General features: G+C 42.6%; 1 protein-coding gene across 6 annotated transcripts in view; it reads right to left on the bottom strand.

Annotated features, from left to right (window-relative positions):
• fermt2 (FERM domain containing kindlin 2) overlaps nt 1–17,373 on the bottom strand; it is a 42,520-nt gene extending 25,147 nt beyond the window's left edge. For 2 of the 6 annotated variants that reach the window (XM_086049520.1, XM_086049523.1), the window contains exons 1-3: nt 16,061–17,147; nt 15,745–15,804; nt 14,276–14,434 (exon numbers count right to left, since the gene is read on the bottom strand). In XM_086049520.1, the coding sequence (XP_085905646.1) occupies nt 14,276–14,432 (157 nt within the window). In that variant the 5' untranslated portion in view covers nt 14,433–14,434; nt 15,745–15,804; nt 16,061–17,147. Of the gene's footprint in view, nt 1–14,275; nt 14,445–15,744; nt 15,805–16,060 lie in introns of all 6 variants that reach the window. The other 4 variants (XM_086049525.1, XM_086049524.1, XM_086049522.1 and 1 more) reach the window with 4 other exon arrangements.
• Between the last annotated feature and the right edge of the window lie 651 nt (nt 17,374–18,024).

Below are 18,024 nucleotides of genomic sequence, written 5' to 3'. Positions count from 1 at the left end.
TTGTGCACCATGTGTGGAAGGTGAGGACCTAGGGGATTTGGAGGAAATTCAAAGCAGCTGTTTTGGCGCTCAAGGTTCCATTTCCGACGTCAACTCAACCCTCCACTGTTGCACGGAGAACTCATTTAACACCATCCTTTGAAACACACATTCTAGAAAGAACTGTTTGGTAATTATAATTTCAGATTTCCCCTGGAGTAGTGATGTCATTACTCCAGCATGATTCAAGAAGTGGTGTCTTATTTCCTCCGCTCACGTACCCTTTAGACATTGTCCAGCCCATACGCAGTCTCCCTGCGGGTCTTTTCTTTTTGCTCGCTGAGTCACCGCTCGGATGCAGACGTCCGTTTATTAAATCATCCTTTTATCAGTTTAGCTGACATACTATATTGAGACAGCACGTGTCTATAAAGGCTCTGGACGGAGATGTGTGGTTACTGCAAAATAACACACCAAAATGAGGAGGCGAAAAAAAAGTGCAAAACGACCATATGAGTGGTGCAGCCGATAAAGTAGCGTGTAAACTGATGAGACCAATTATGAAAAAGACAACGCGACAGGTGCAGAAGTGTCGTTCGGCCCACATCCACATCATGGTTCAAACCGGCGCCACCAACACATAACCGGCTTGGAACTTCCGCTGAGCCGCAAGCCTGGGCCGCCAACTCAGCGGCCAGCACCCTCTTTGAAAGCTCAGAGGAGTGAGGATTTTACTAACCTACAACCACGCTGTGCAAGCTGGCATTCGTTACACAGACCTGCCGAAAAACACCAACAATGTATATCGTCGTTACCAGGTCTGGTCGGCTGCGTTAAAGTCCCTAATAAAATTGACATAAATCATAAGGTTTGTTGCGTTCTGGGTCCGACCGGGGCCATGGTGTGGATGTGGAAGGTTCCCAGACATCCTGGCCCAAAAGAAAATATGCTGCTATAAGAGATGGTAAGGCTACATTTACCTAGGGTAAAAATCACCATTTTGGAGTTTGGGGTCTCACCCAATTCATTAGTTTACCCGTTGGCTTAAATTATGGTTGAATCGTTTTCTAAGGGTAACAGCAAAATGTGCCAAAGTTTGTCTGGAATGGAAATCACTAGATTTGATCTACATCCGAGTCACATCCGAGCTATGTTCACAGCTGACCAGACTAATTGCCTCAAAGGTGAAATTGTACGAGGGTTCATATAAAACAGTGTGCCAGAGTGAAACAAATAAAATAAAATGATGGGATAACGTATTTCAAAAACATCCAGGAACAAAATGTGTCGTTCATCAGTGATGGCTTGGAAAAAAAAAAGTAACTACTTATGCAGAGTTGATCAGACCTTCAGCCCGAAGAGAATCAGAAAAGAGTTGCTCATTAGCATTCAAGGCTCAGCGCATTAGCCAAACGTGGCACCGAATGTCACATCAACATGACTGCAGCGCAAGAATGAAGTGGAAAGCTCTCATTCACATTGTGTGTTGTTTTTCCATCATAAATAGCAATTACCGACTCATTGCTTCCGTCTCGTCAAAAAAGGAAAATATTACGCTGATCTTGAAAGTGACTGGATGCCATGGAAACCTAAACCCTTGAAAGGGGCATCCGCATGAACTGTTGACGCCCTCCTGCAGATCCTATCTAAAAAGGGCTGAATGAAACGGATTAGGGGGGTAAAGCAACAGATTGGCTGCTTAGAATCAGGAAACAAGACCGCTGTGATGCCAGGCAGAGAAAACCGGGCCGAGAAAGAGATTAGAAAGGTGATTAGGACTGCGAAGCAAGTTCAACAACAGAGTGGCCACAAGCCTCTCAATGCAGATGTCATTATTGTGGGGTCCAAGTGGGGGAGTGAGGCGAGTGAGTGTTGTTTGTGACGCAGTTGCTTCCACACCGTTTACGCGGCAAACACTTGGTTGCAAAGTGAAAACATTCCAAAGCTTTCTTTGACGGGGGACATTGTGTGCATTATAAGCGGCACGGGGTCTAGCCGTCATCAGCACTTTCTGATGCCTCAGCTGTGCACCACCTCTTCATTGCTACCAAAACAATCTACTCTCACATGGCGATCCCACAAAATTTTTGGTAATCCAAGCCGCAGCAGTAGATCTACGGAGATGGGAAGGTTTTGTCCACAAGCTTCTTACGCACAGGAATTAAATTTCAAACCCCTGGCCGGGAAGAATATCCTCAACCTCGGGCGGCAACCTGCTTCTATTAGGGATCTGACACTACTTTCAGAGGTGGGAAATTGCAGGTACAACTTCATACCCCAAGTCTATGTTGCCGTTGTGTATAAACGACAATCACAAGGGTAAAAGGTGGAAAAATAATGGCTTCACAACTCTCAACACGACTGAAGATAGAAAAAAGGCAAACAAGTCTAATCAAGATAGAGGTTGGTAGGGAAAACTGAAAATAGACAAATGTATTTTCATAGTTGTCTCTCGAACAAGCATGTAATTTCTGGTGTCTTACAGCAACGCTAGCACTTATCCATTCACTCTTCACCGCAGACCAAATTCTATAGAAATCCAGAAATCTAAGCCCTCATATAGTCAGCCTACCTAAACCACCGTCAAAGTGCTCTTTTTGTCTGCGCAAGTCGACCAAGGAATTTTCCACCAACTGAGGAAGAATCAGAGCTGTAAGAGTGGCAGGACATTGCCTCTCGCATGTGGCAACATACAACCAGAACCTAAAGGGACAAATCCTTCCCATCTGCAAGGCTCCCTTCTCCCGTTCTGTTGTTTTGAAAGTTAAACTTTTCTACCTTCCAGACATCTTCCAATTATCAGATTTCGGGATGCAGCAGTGTCGCAGTGTGAAACCGCAAACACAGCGGACATATCCCATGTCACTGGACTTTCATGTGGCAATTCTATGAAATCTCAGAGGGTTCAGTAACCCTTAAATCAAGTTTATTTGTATCATCTCTTAATCACAAGAGTCTCAAAGGGCTTCGCAAACCCACAGTTGACAAATGTTAGTGACGTCCCCTGATCTGAACCCTTCAAAAGGGCAAGAAAAACTAAAACAAAACAAAACAACAAAAAAATAACATATGGGGGGGGGAAATAGTAAACCTTGAATTTGAGAAAGGACCGCAAGTGGGGGCAATCCCCTTTCCCGGATGACAAGGCTCCAGTGGATGTAGAGGGGCAACATTTAACATGTGGTGCTGTGCAATGTTAACCACAACAATGTAAGCGTCCATTTAGAACACTCTTCTTATGACTACCGCCTGTCCCAACCAACCTGCTGAACCTAACAGGACAAAACTTTCCCGGTTTGTTGTTTCGTACGCAAATATTGCATTTAACATGTATTTTATGTCATTACATCTAATTACATGACTGCGGAATGTAATTCTGCATGATCTCTGTGTGAACGGGAATTAAGTTAGCACAACACTCTTGTAGTTCCATTTTACACCTAAAACATTTCGTCTGATTAACTGCAGTCTCCCGCTCATGTCGTGTCGAACGCACCAGACACTGATGCCATCAAATCATCTGATTGTTGAATAATTGTGCTAATATCCAGATTTTTCACAGGCATACAGGCAGCGACCCTCCGCAATTCTGCAGGTGGTAGAGATCAAGCCCTGCTATACTGTTCTAACAGTTTATACCATACTTTAATTGCTGATAGTTGCCACAAGATGGCGGCAAAAGACGACTTCTGTCCTCAACTCACTTTAGATGTGTCACCAGATGGCGTCAAAGCAACACCGTTATTGCCTGAGCACAAGAACAGCGAGTTTTTCAACAAATAACTAAGGACAGGTAAAAAAAAAAAAAAAAAAACAACAACTGATTAATACAGAACTGTGAATACGTTGGGGTTTACTGTAAATATTTTGGTTCTACGGTACTATTAAAGCTCCAAAGTGGCCAATTTTGCCTACCGCCGCTCACTCTATCTCTCGATAAGTATTTTCCTGTCGATTCATGATGACGCGTCACTGTGTGAAAGTTTCACTTGGCTCTGGTGCAAACATTTTGCAGGGTCTCGTGCAAAAGAGGTTTCAGTCCAGTTCCAGTTCCTAACTCAGCCCCCCCCAACAAAAACCTTGCCGTCTGCATTTCGAAGCATGGTTTGGCTTGGGGGAGGACGTTGGATAGGTTGTTTCTGCAACAAGGTGGTAACTTAATCCACACGCAGTGAGGGCCAGTGGCATATCCAAGCTAAAAATACAGCCTGCCAAACCTGACGTAATGCGGCAGCCCGGAGAAAAAGCAGGAGGGGGCTGACTGAGGGGGCTGGCTGAGGGGGCTAAGTAATTGGGTGCATTAAACGTGGGACGGCGAGCCCCTCGTTGGAGTGATGGGTTTGTGTCTTGAAAGACAAGGGTAGGGGAAGCTAAAAGGAGAGGCGCTGTTTTATGACCTCTACAGGACGGGAAAGATGAAGCAAAGATTGAATGTGCGTGCTGTGTACTTATCCGTCCATTAAATGCATTAGACGCGTGTGTTTTTGTACGTGGGCACGCTCTAACGAGCTGAATTAATCCATAAATTATGGTAAAGTGATTCGTTTTTATTCAACACTTTCCAACCAGGGCCGCTTCCCTTGTTACCGCAGTCAGCAACACTGCTTATCTAAGAGGATTCGGGGGTCTCAAATCCATAAAGGCATATCGCGTTCATAAAAATGCAGGAAATGTTGCTCCTTTTAAGCATTGGCTACACACATGGTCATGTTAGCACTGACGCTAATGGAGGCCTTGTGGGAGGGGACAATGGAGATGGATGGAGGAGAAAATTAAAAGGACATGAAAAAAAAATGGAGGCGGATCAATAAGAAGAGTCATTGTTATAAGTGACTGAGCGGGCCAGAGCAAGAACTAACCATTTTCAATATTTTTCTTGCGTGAGCGATTAGATCTTTATAAATCTCTACAAACATGTCGACTTATAGTATTTGCCACCAAATAATAAGCAAGAATCGATCAATTGTGTGTGCAGGCTTTGCTTATTCTTGTACAAGGGAGTGTAAAATGACAAAAGGAAAGCAGACTCAAATTCAAGCAGCATGTCTCTAATTTTGAGTCTTTACCGGTGACAGTTTCAAGTGGTGTTTGTCGACAAATCAGCCAACGCAAATTCAAAATGTTGCAACGTGCTTTTGAAGTTTTACCACAAAAATAAATTCTGTCGCTAAGCCCTGGTCATGTCTTTCTCAAAACCGGCCGAGAAGAGAAAGGTACGGACAATTTCAGGAAAAGGTGCAGTCAACAGAAGGCAATATTCTGAAGAACCCGTCGTGAAGAACTGTTCATGAAACGATTTGATCAGTTGTCCCCAACAGCATAATGCAAATATTGTTGATAATAAATGCCTAGTGTGGTTCAACTGAGAGAAAAAATAAACAGCAGTGACAGTCAGCTGAGCCCGCATGCAAAACACAAGACTCGTGACATTGACAGATAAGAGCTGACACATGTTGCCAGTCGCAGTGTTTGCACGCACGCACACATAAACACACACAGTGTAATCTTTTCCAGAGGTGCGCTGGTTATGGGGAGGGGGTTTGGTGGGGCACGATGGCAATGTTCAGCATTTCCAGCCACTAAAACCGCGACAAGAGGGGGAGGTTTGCCCTGATGTTTCTATAGTGACTCCAGTTTGGCGCCGCTCGATGACAACCTTGTTTCGATACACAACATAGACATCTGCGGGTTGGTTTTCCTAAATCAAGCATGTAGTTTGTGAAAAGGCAATGTTGGTTCACATTTGAAACATAACGCAAACGGTCTGAACAGTAGCCCTCCATTTTACACAGTCACGCGAGATACCGTCAACACGAGAGAGTCAACATGAATGCAAAAGCCACGATAAAGACAGGCGATGACAACATCTGTACAGCACACACAAACAAGATTAGTGTGGCTGATTGAAGTGATACAAAACACAAGCTCATGACAAACGCGGCAAAACTGGTTCACCTGACTCGTCATTTTTGCAGCAAAAATTTAACATGACACGTCTCAGATGTACATTACGACCCAACCGGCTGCTTGATTGTTTTTGTACGAATTCCGACTAAATTCTCGTGAAATGTGGTGGCTGTATGCAGAATTCAATGTCAACACTGAATATATTAAACTCTTGGTTTTTAATAGTCTGACAGGAACAGTAGTCCTATGTCATGTTTTCTCGAGAACAAAATTTAGCATGCAGCACAAATCTTACCATCCGAAATCCATCCGTCATTCAGGCTTTTCAGCCAGCATAAAATATATTCAAAAAGTCAATTCGGCTTGTGATTCTTGACAGTAACATACTACACAAGTCAATGATCTTAGAAGGTCACGACCGGACTAGAAGGTGTCAGGGGACATTACGACAGTTTAATATTGACTGTATTGTCAATAACACTTTCAGCTTCAGGGACACTATCCAGTCTAAAGTAACCAAACACAGATTAGCTGCAGTATATGTACTAACTGCGGCTGCTTTTTTTTTTTTTTTTTTATCCGTTCAAGGAACATTTCATAAGGCGAACGCAGGATGCAAGCTGGCAGTACAAGACTATAAGTACAGGAGTACGGCCATGCTAGCAATGATGCATTAGAGGCCAGACGGCTATGAGTGTAAACCTTAGAGACAGGTAGTTTGTGTCCATTTGCGTCATCATCCAAACAGAAGCAAAACAATATTACATTTTAGTGCTTTGCATCACCCTGACGCAAATTGATACAATTAGGGACCTTGCGGAATAATAACATTAGCAAGAAAGCTAAGAGGGGACTCAGATCAATGGAGCAGATATGCAATATGCATGATGGACCCGCCTGGGGATGACCATGAGCTGCCTTCCCGCTTATAGGTGTACTCAAGAATTAAACTTAGCAAGGGTGCTGTGAAGGTGCAGTGGTAGCTTGATTTACGAGTGCCACAACTTGAGTTCTTTGAGTCATGGGCCATCCCTTGGTTGTGGTTCTGTTTTTTACTTGTATAAACTCTGCAACTAGATGGCAACAGTATTTTTTGAGCAGGTATTTTGCCACGCTTCTTATTCATAACCAAGGGTGATAAGAAAGGGTGTCAAGGGTGTTAAAATAATTTCATAAACTCCAGACCTCTGTCCAAGAAAATATGGAGAAGATTTGTTCTTACATTTTATTCTAACGGACAGATATCTATTCCTTTTTACTCTATGACAGTTAAGGATACCAGCGGCTTGTCGGCGATACCTCATCGAAGAACGAGAGCACGTTTGTTTAATTGTATTCATTGGAAGTGGGGAGAAAATGGGCACGGTAAAGAATTTCAGGTTTTAAATGAAACTATTTACTCTCTGTACACTCTGCGACAATAAACAACGTTAAATCACTGTCGGCGTCGGGTAAAAGGCTGCGCCTTGGCGATGGAGAAACAAGACCTTCTGTTTGGGTCTCCATTGTGAAAAGACTGTAGAACCATAACAAAAAAAGCGCCGTATCGGTTTACTGTATTGAAACTCAGGTGTGAGGTGTTGCGACAACAATGCCAGAGGTTCTAAAATGTCCTCGCACTGGATTCCTTGTGTCGCATAAACCACTGAAGGAAAAGGGAAGGGACAGAAAGCGGCGTAGTCTAATCTTCTACGGAAGTGTGAGTATTCGGGGTGGGAATTGAGTGATAGAACATCACAATACTAAGCCAATTATAACAATAATATCACAAAGAGAAAACCATATTCAATAAATCCCTTAACCCATGCAACTAATGGAAAAACAAAAGTTGCAAATAATGAGACCACCAATGCCAAGAAACAGCGATCGTTTGATCAACATAATGGAACCATGTGCGATTCATCATATCTACCGTAGGTAACTACTGAAAACTCACAAGACAATTTCAGCTAAACAGTTGTACCAACGATACTAATTGAGACAACTGCGATTGTGCGATAACCATTGGAAAATCTTGTACTATATACAGTATCAGGCTATCAGGTATGTTACGAATGAAAACTGTTATACTGCATCACAATATTTTGCCAATGATGCCGTTGTCATCGATTGGGCAAGAATCAGTGTATTAGAAGAAAACCATGTGTGAAATATCGCAATGTATCACATCACGATATTTTGTCAACAACACTAATATTACGATACATCATTTGTACAATGATCACTGTATCGTCGCTGTCCTGTGAAAAACACTTCTATGTCCATATTTTCATTACTTTTATTTTTACGTGAATGGAGTTTCCACGTTACGGACATCGCATTAACGTGAACATTTTTGTTTTTCACAGGACAGCGATGATATATTGGAAGGAAACCAAATACAATACATCGCAATATCAATGTAGCTAATGAAATCTCACCACACTAACATTATGTCTATCTTATATTTTGCAATGAAACTAACAATATAATGATTGTGTGATGACCAATAATGAAAGAAAAACATCTATGATACCTTATCATATATGCATTGTGTTTTCATTGGTCGTTTGCCTCTGCAAGCGAGGAATACTGACATTCACATCAGGTAACAGGTTCAATTTGTCAAAGTACCAATAGCATACTGTATTGTAAGCGAAAACCATACAGTACATCACGGTATTGCGATTTTGCTGCACCCGTGGTAGATTTATTGCATGCTGGAAGTTGTCCATAGTCAGCAAATGAGCAGAAAACGGCACAATCACTGCCCCGCAGCATCTTGCAAGTGAAACAGGAAAGCGCTGGCCTGGGCAGGACCGCTATTTAGGCTAACTACTTCCTGTCAGGGAGATTAGGGAGCAGGATGATCCCGGGCTGCTTTTCGATTCATAAAAGTCAGAGATCACTAGCGCCAAAGACATGACTCTACACTATGAGAATGACGTCACAGTTGGGTAAAGTGATCAAGGTTATATTTCGCCAAGAGGTGTTCAAAGCTAAAGGACTAGCGTCGAAACCTAAAAATATATAATAAAAAGTGAAAGAACAGCGGGAATTGGCCAAGCTGCAGACGGTGAAAAGAAGGTGCTTATAAAAGCCCAGAGGAAGTTTGACATCCTGTGGTATATCACATCTGTTTCCTCACAAAACTTGCCCGCCAATTGTTGGAAAAGCAAAATGAAAAATTGACAAAAAGTTCCTAGCAGGACACCAAATTTAGAAGAAGTCGTCACCTTCTGAGCGAGTCCACAAGAAGATTCAGAGATGTGTGGATGAGCAAACTAAACAAGCACTCAACCCAGCTTGCTACGTTGCCTTTTTGGGCAGTCGGGACCTGATTCGAGAGCCGCTTGCCGTTTTTAGGTTGCTGACACTTTGGAGCGCACGTGGCATTCTTTTCATACTCGTGTTTGAAAAGAAACAGATGAGAAGGTTGATGACTAATCTATATGTTGAAAAGCACCCATGATGTGTGAGGAAAGTTCTCTGTGGTTGACCCGTCGGCTGATTTTCTAGGCTCCCCTTCACTGGAAACAACTACACGAACCATCGGTCAGAGTACAACATTTTATGTTTGCTCAACTTCTATTTATGGAACAGCTGAGGGGCCAACACCGCAGCCTAGGTATTGCCTCAAAATGGAGCCCAACGCACTCTGTTTGTCTATATGGTTTTTTTTGGGGGGGGGGGTTATCATTGCTATGGTTGGTTTTGGCTCTCTCGCTCGGCGCCAGTGTTTATGCAAAGAGTACGCAGTCGCAGTTAGCTATCCGGAGAAATTAAATACGGAGGGTCTGATTAAGCCACAGCATTCGACTTGTAGTAATAAAAAAGGAAAAGACAACTTTTACACTGAACTGAAAAAAAGCCACTGAGGATTTTGTCAGTTCAATATTTGGTGGTGCCACCGTGTTCCGCTATGTTACGGACAGATTGACAAGAGCCAAGCAACACTTAATGCCCACGCAGACGGCGACCTTTTACACAGGAAAAAATAACTTTTTTAATCAGACAAAACATTGTTTTGAAGCATGTTCGGTTAAAAATGGTCAGAGTAGATACTAATTATATTTTCATCATCACAGTCCAACAACAACAAACACGTAATCTCTAAATTTTGTCAGTTTTTTTCTTCTTTGTTTTGATTTTAAAAAGAAGAAAAAAAAAAGGTTTGGAGCTACAGTACATTCTTTTTGAATGTAAAAAAAAAAAAAAAAAAGTTTTTTTTTTTTAATATGGAGATAACTCAGAAAAAAAGTATCCCCAAATTTGGCCTTTTTTTCGTTAACCCCACCCCTCCCAAAAAATTCTGTCTTGGATAAAAAAAATGCCTCAAATTATCCTAAGATTTCAACTATTTGTCCGTCCACACCAGACGGCATATAGTCAGAGTTGGAAAAAGTAGTAATGGGGTGGGGGGGGGGGGGGGGGGGGGACATACAGAGGGAGGGAGCTGAGAATGTAGCAGTGACGGCAGCTACGGAGGAAACGACATGCCAGACCCTGGAAGTCATTTCCTGCTGCATCCAAGACTTTTATGGAATTCTAGTAGTAGCATGGCTGACGAGGTCCTCTTTCCGACCCCTCCCAATTGTTACTTCATGCGTCACCCCTCCCCACCGTTAGCCCCCCCAGACCCCCATCCTACACTCAGCTGCAACACTGTTAATATACTGTACGCAGCTGTTACAAGCAAGACGGTTTCATTAGCATACGCTTCCTTGTTTCGTTCACAATCACACATTTTATCAAACTAAATATTAAGATTATTAATCTATTACTTTTACATGCAATTTTCATGTTACTCCTCCCTTGTAAAGTGCTCTGAAATTACTATTGCTGGGCAACGTAATGTGAAAACGGCAACTTTTGTGTGATTTTTAAAACAGATCTATGGTCTCTGAATATTACAGGTCACAAAATATTGACTGGCCATATGAGCCCTTATTCACAGTGGATGTAAACGGTCCCAAATAAACACACCTGCTTGAATGCTAGTTTTTTTGCAAAACAAAAATGACATTCTAACTCATGTTTGGCTTGTACTGTACCGTAAAAAATGTGAGTACAAGAATGTCAGGAAAAGCAAACGAGAACAACTGAACTTTATTTAGGGTTTATCAGAGGCACTTTAAATGGTGGCAGCTGTGTGCTCTAGTATCTCCCATTCAACATGAGTTTGAGGGTGATAATTCTCTACACAGCCACATCCCCAATTATAAGAGGGCGGGCACACTTGCGCAACCACAATATCGCTGTTTATTTTTAATTCCCCTCTCAAAAATATCTAATTCTTTGAATTGACTTGTACAGATTTGAGGTCACATTAATGGTGGACAAACTTTAGAAATTATTTCTCTTGTCCTCATTTTTTAAAACATCACAAAACACAACAGTTGTTTATACCATATATTTGCAGGCCAACCGCACTTGATACTTGCCAATAACCCCGGTCTTGACACCTGAACCTGGCCCTTTGACGAGAGCAGCAGTTAATCTAATGAAATCTCCCGCCCGCAAATGTTTGTGCAATATTTGTATTCTCTTTCACAGGCACGGGCAGCACTTTGTCAGAGAACAAGTGCACTGACAGAAGGGTGAAAGCATTACGAGAGGCTGGCTTTAAATAAGGGTTACCGTGGGGGGGGGGGAGTACAGCTGAGATCAATAGTTGAGTGCCTTTCTGGCATTTGTCTATTTAATCCATTATCGAAGGCCATCTGAGCCTGCAATACTGCGCGCCGGACGACCGGAGAGAAAGAGTTGACTGACTGAAGCAGGCGAGTAAGCGAGCAAGCGTCCACCCAATTGTGTGGGGGCGTGCTCACGTGTGCTAACACGTGCGCGGATACCGGCGAGAAATGCATTTTATAAGGACAGCTGCGATTGTCAACACATTGCCGCGTGGATGTGTTGAACATGTACGACATGTGGATGTGAATGTTCACAACGTGGAGGGCGCGTCAGGCGATTAAGTTTAAAAATAAAACGTACCCAATGAACGAGGTTTGCCTTCTCCCCATAGTGCGGCTACTTTTATCCAAGATGAGATTGAGGGCAGGGAGAAAATGGAGTTCTGCAGGAGTAGAGACTGTGGGGTATAAAACTACAACAATGGAGGAGAACGTGTGTCACCTCTATGTCTCTTTGAAGAGACTCCTTTTTATCCAAAATGAGATTATTATGAGCAGAGGAAAGAACAATACAGCAATGTGGAGATTGTGCAGCACAATACTACAGCAACAATGGAGGAGAAAAAAAAGTCACTCGTCTATTGCTTATCCTTTAACATAAGGATAATCAGTTTATCTTTGAGGAGATTAAGGGCGGCATTAAAAGGCTATGTCGCACCAAAGTGGAGACTATGGAGTAAAATACTACAGCAATAGAGCAGAGCAAAGTTTGCCTGCATTTACTTCTTGGCATAACGAGACATTTTACCCAAGGGGAGATTAAGGGCAGTGAGAAAAAGGAGCTATGCGCCAAAGTAGAGACTGTGGAGCATACTGAAAAAAGGAGAACAACAATGGGGGAAAACACAGGTGGCATGCATTGGCTTCTCGCTATAAGGACACTAATTCTATGCAAAAGGAGATTATGGGCACCGAAAAAAAGAGAACAATTCACCAAAGTGGAGACTGTGGTGAATAACATAACAATAGCGGAGAACAAAGTTTGACTATATTGCATTTTGCATTGAATTGCATATTACTATGAGCATAAAAAACTATAGAACTATACTCTCTGTATAGTAATCTTTTGAAATCATGTCTTTTTGTATGTATTCTGTGTTGTAACTTTATATTTGCTAAATAAAGTTTTGTAAAAATCGGAAAAGGGAGTGTGGCAGAGAAGTGGAGACTGTGCAGTGTAACATGACAATGACAATGTACAAGAACAAAGGTTTTCTGTATTCACCTCTCGACATAAGAAGACCAAGTTTATCCGAGAGGAGACTGAGGGCAGTGAAAAATAATAATTCTGCAGTCAAGTGGAGACTGTGGAGCCCAAGACTACACTAAAAATCTCCTTACTTCTCACTGTAAGGTAACTCATTTTATCCAAAATAAGATTCAGCACAAGGAATGGGAGTGCTGCAACAAAGTGGAGACTGTGGAATATAATACTATTTAAAGACGTCAGCAGTTTGATCTGTCGACATGCTGGCTTTTGTTACGTAGGTGTTCTTAGTTAGAATGCTAAGGAAGTTAGCTGAGGCTAACTGGTGAGTGGAAAACAAACAAACTCGACAACACAATTCAGCGACCGGCTAAAGACGAGCAGAGTGAACAAAGGCCTCAATCATGAGGCGGTTCGAGACAGGAGAGCTAAAAGCGGGAGCGTGGGCCGGGAATAAAAGCCTAGTACAGCCCTGCAGGAATGTCGGGCATTTGGGCAGGCAGCCTTCCACACATGATACACTGTCACTCCATGTACCCCCCACCCCCAAGAAAAAAAAAAAAAACAACAAAAAAAACCACAGCTCTTTCCTCTATGGCCCTTGTTAAACACTGCACCATTCAAGTGGCTGCAACACAGGACCACTCTTGCACAACTGCGTCCTTTCTTTATAGGTTGAGCCAATGACTTTTGTGGATTATTTCATATGACTTATTATTTATTTCTATTGTGCAAAATGGTGAGTAGAGCTGAACGATTTTTAAAATAAATGTAATTGCGATTTGGGTTTTTTCCTCTTAATATTGCGAATGAGATTAAAGAAAGGATTATTTTTTTAAGGTCCTCTTCCAATGTATTTTTTTTTAACAAACACAAGCAATAAATTCCTCTGTATTACGATAAACAATATCTGATGTATTATACATGCATGTTTTGTTTGGTCCTGTCAGTTAGGTTTACATTACAATAAAGACAAACGAAACATGAATTCATATGAAAAGACAGTTTATTAATCTACTTCAATTACAGTTGCTAACCTAGCCTTACTAAATAAACACTTTGACTTGCAGTCTTTTAACGGGGAAGTCAAGTCAAAAATGTTCTTTAAAATCATATGTTCTATGCGCCTGCACTACTGATTAATGTTGCATTTGTGAAGTACGAATTAAGTGGCAAAATCCACCATTTTTTTTTTTCATCCCTCTCACTGGCCATTTTGCCACTTGCTGTCAACTGAAAATGACATCCCAGTTGCTAAGTGTTCAGGTAACGACCATTAAGGGCTCAGCTTGCGAACATCACATGACCAAACCCATTGTGTTTATGTTGTGCAAGGCGGTGATGATCATAAATAACTGGCCAGGTGTACAAAGCTGGAGTACGCATCACAGCACTAACGTAGGCAACTTCAGATGTCAAGTAGGCCCAAGCTCAGTTTGAATAGTGTAGCACGAGTACGCTCCAAGACTGCGCTAGAAGGTTTTTATGACTCTTAGCCGTAGCTCACCTAGTTTTTCCACAAGCTTGAGCATGACACCGCCTATGTGGATCTCGCCGGTGACCCTGAGCGACACGTCCCGGTGGAGGTCAGTGACGTGCATCTTCAGCTCCCACGTCCCGTCGGCGTAGCAGCCATCAGGCATCCGGATCCCGTCCAGCGCCATTCCTGTCCCCCCCAAAAAAGGAAAAACACAAACTAGAGTAAGGGACTACAGATTTGACCAAAAAAGCCTTTTGGATTAGAGGTGAAGCAGCACCAAAAAGAATGAGGAGCCCAGCTGCCTCAATTCAAGTTTAGCAAAAACATTCATCCTGAAGTGATCCAACATACACCTAAATTCAAATATCTTGTAAGGTTTTCTTTTGTACACTGAGACTGCTCCAGGTCAAATTTGACCCCCGTGAACTAAAATGTATTTTAGATGTGTGTGAAATCAAGAAAAATGGTGGGAATGTGTGTGCATTTAATGAAATAGTGGAACCGATGTTCAACAGAAAGCTTGAACTGTCACTGTAACCACCACATTTGCACAGGTTCCCTGGAAACATGCACCTGTAAGTCTTTGTAGTGCCATGGTAGGGTAGCAAAATAGTGCAACCGCAAAAGAATGATCAAACATAAGGAACAGAAGTCATGCAGAGGTCAAAGTTTGCCTTGACACAGGCATGAGACCTACACCCACAAAAATGTTACTCATGCCATCCGGTAGCATCTTGGTGTCGAGGATGTATGTTGAAGTGAGTTGAGGCATTTCATTTAGACCCAAGCCTCCATTCTGTGGCATATATAGGTGATAGAAAACCTTTTTTGGAGTGGTTAATTACTTGTACAATTTTCAGTACTTGCAACAGGCAATAATTTTTCTCTGAAATATTAAGTATTAAGCATCCACTTAATATCAGACAAGCTATTAAAACATTTTGAAAAGATCTGGAGTTCATTTGACAGTAGACAATTATTAAAATATTCTTGGCCTAAGTGAAAACCAAATGTGCGCGCATGGAAAATGAACAGTATGTAAAACAGTTAGTAGGCTATATGGTCCTCAGGCTATATATTTTGTATTTGAAATGGTTAAATGTTGCCAGGTTTTGCATTATACCACAGACTAACATCGACATACATTTGTAATTTGATACCCACGCATGTTTTTATGCATTTAGAGTACAATTTACCCAGATAAGAGGTCATTTTTTACTCGCAATGCTTGTTTTAATTAGCAGATGCTACTGCCCCCACGCTAAGTCGCCACTAAACAAGCGAAAAAGGGCTTGACATTAATAAAAAATGAATCAATATCGCTTTAAAAACATGATTTTGCTTAATTGTGGTGGTCTTAGACGCGCCCTATTGTGGATTTGTGGAAGAAAAAAAAATGGCAATCTGTCACTTTTCGAAGCGAGCCGGTCAAGTCCAGTAGAGGGGGTGGGTGGCTACGCCGGGCTAAACGTGGCCGAAAAAAAAGAGCCTCTTACCCGGGTTGATGGGGTGGGTCCCTGGGTGGCACACCAGACCCCTTTGCAGGAGCTTGTTACCTGCGGAAGTGATTCATTCACCTGTTGGAAAGTAACGGTCTCGCACTGAACACCACACACGTCCACATACGTAGGCTATGCTTCATTATGTAAGCGTCGTACTGCCCCTGAAGCGGGCAGTAAGTATTTAAAACAACAACACCCAAATCGCTGAAATGAACACGTCGGAAAGTTGGAGGCTAACGGCTATGAGCTAGGGTTTAAAAAGCGGCATTGTACGCCTAAACTCTTAAAGTAAACTGGATAAAACACTCACCTTCACAAAAAAGACACTCAAACGCTCGGCGACACGATACAAAAGTGCTTTTTCCTTCGTTATAGCATACAGGATGACTTTAGGGAGGGGAAGAGAGTCCAAAATTAGAAGGGAGAAAATCCCGACGAGTCGCCCTGGAAGAAGTAGTGGAGTATTCCCCAAGCACTTTTCCAGCAGGCTTCGTCCTAATGGAGTCCAGCCGTCCCCTCTTCCTCCTCCTCTTCCCCTCCTCCTCTTTTCAGCATAGGATCACGTCACTGCTCCAATCCCACTTTTCCTCTCCTCCACTGCCACCATGCTTAATATACTAGTATAAAAGCAGGGAGGCACTTCTTTTTCTTTTACATTGATTTATATATAAGAGGAAGGAAGGAACGTATAGGAATGAAGGGAAAGTGGAAGGAGGGTTAAAATCAAGAATGGTTTGAAAGGAAGTTAGAGGGAATGAAACAAGAAAGGAAAGTGGAATGTGGAAGGAAGGTAGATATGAAGGAAGAGGGAAGGAGAGTGAGAATCAAGGTATGGTACAAAAGGAGGAAATATTGAACCTAGTGTGCAAGGGATGAAGCATGGAAAGAGGAACGGAAAGTGGACATGAAGGCAGAATAGAAGGAAGTAAAGAAGACAGTTATGGAAAGGAGAGAGCCTGCCAGGGAGGAAATGGAAGATAGGAAGGAATAATGTTGGATGGAGGAGAATCAATTAAGGAAGGAGGAGTGAAAGGAAGGAAGAAGGGAGGAAGGAAAGAAGATAGGAAGCATGGATGGAAAGGGAGGATGACGGTGGAATGGGAGCATGTAGGAATGAAAGGATGGAAGGTAAGAAAGAGGGAAACAAAGAAAATCAAGACAAATGGAATGTGCAGTAAGAAGGGAGGGAGATATTGTAAATGGACTATCACTTGTATAGTGATGGAAAGTAGTAAAAAATGAAGAAAACAAGGATTCTTTGGAAGGGTGAAGTTTGAGAAGCGGATGGATATCGTCCCACTTCTCCCCGTGCGTTAACTGTTTTTGGTTCACCGACAATCCATGCGAGTGAGCAGAGGGGCCATAAATGGAAACAGCAGGGGAAGCAGCCGTGAGCAGATGGCTCAATAGAAGCTATTGTTCCCCCGCGTTAGCTATACTTGACCGACCTCTCCTGGCCCGGCGCGGAAAAGCAAGTCCCGATGCGCGTTTCCATGTTTTATGCACTCCCTCCGGACCCGTGCAGATGTTTCCCAGACTGCGTTCAAAGTCACAAGGAGACCCATTGACCGTCCAGAACACCGCTTTGTTGTGAGCGAGAGCGGTTGGGGCTTGGAAAGAATCTCATACATCCCAGTGGTCCACAAATGCATCCTTTGTCCTCAAAAACGTCAGACTTCCTACGCATCTGCATGCAGTCGTTCAAAGACAATGGCGAGCATTTTGTAACTTTACACCTATGTGACGTGTAGCCACTACAATTTCCAACAAATGTTGTGAGCGACTAAATTCGATTTCCTGCTCTTTCGCCATCGTCACAATTCGAGTCTTTTCCGTCACTGCAACACAGGTGTGTGTGGAAAGGGAATAGAACTTTATTGCAAAATGTGTGACACTAACCTTAGAACAGAAAATGCAACTTACAGTCGAAATGGTAAAGGATAGTGTAAAAGGAAGGGTGCAAGGAGGAATGAAGTTTCAAACGTAGGACGCAAGGGATGAAAGATGGAGGGAAGAATGGAAGGTAGGAAGGCATAATGGAAGGAAGGACGGATGAAAGATTGAAAGAGAAGGAGAGTGGCACAAGGACAGAAACAAGGACGGTATGAAATGACGGAAAGAAGGAAGGTAGCATAAGGACGTGTGAAAGTAAAGAATGATGAAAGGAGGTAGGAAAGACAAAGAAACATCTTGAAGAATGAATGTAGGAAGGGAGGGAGAAGGAACGAAGGTATAGGCAAGAGGGACGTGTGGAAAGAATGGGTGGAAGGTAGG

Source organism: Filicampus tigris, chromosome 13 (genome assembly GCF_054856515.1).
Source record: "Filicampus tigris isolate MCC_2025a chromosome 13, RoL_Ftig_1.0, whole genome shotgun sequence".
NCBI classification, from domain to species: Eukaryota; Metazoa; Chordata; class Actinopteri; order Syngnathiformes; family Syngnathidae; genus Filicampus; species Filicampus tigris.
The sequence above is the reverse complement of the archived record's forward strand: the minus strand, read 5'-3'. Positions and strand labels throughout refer to the sequence as shown.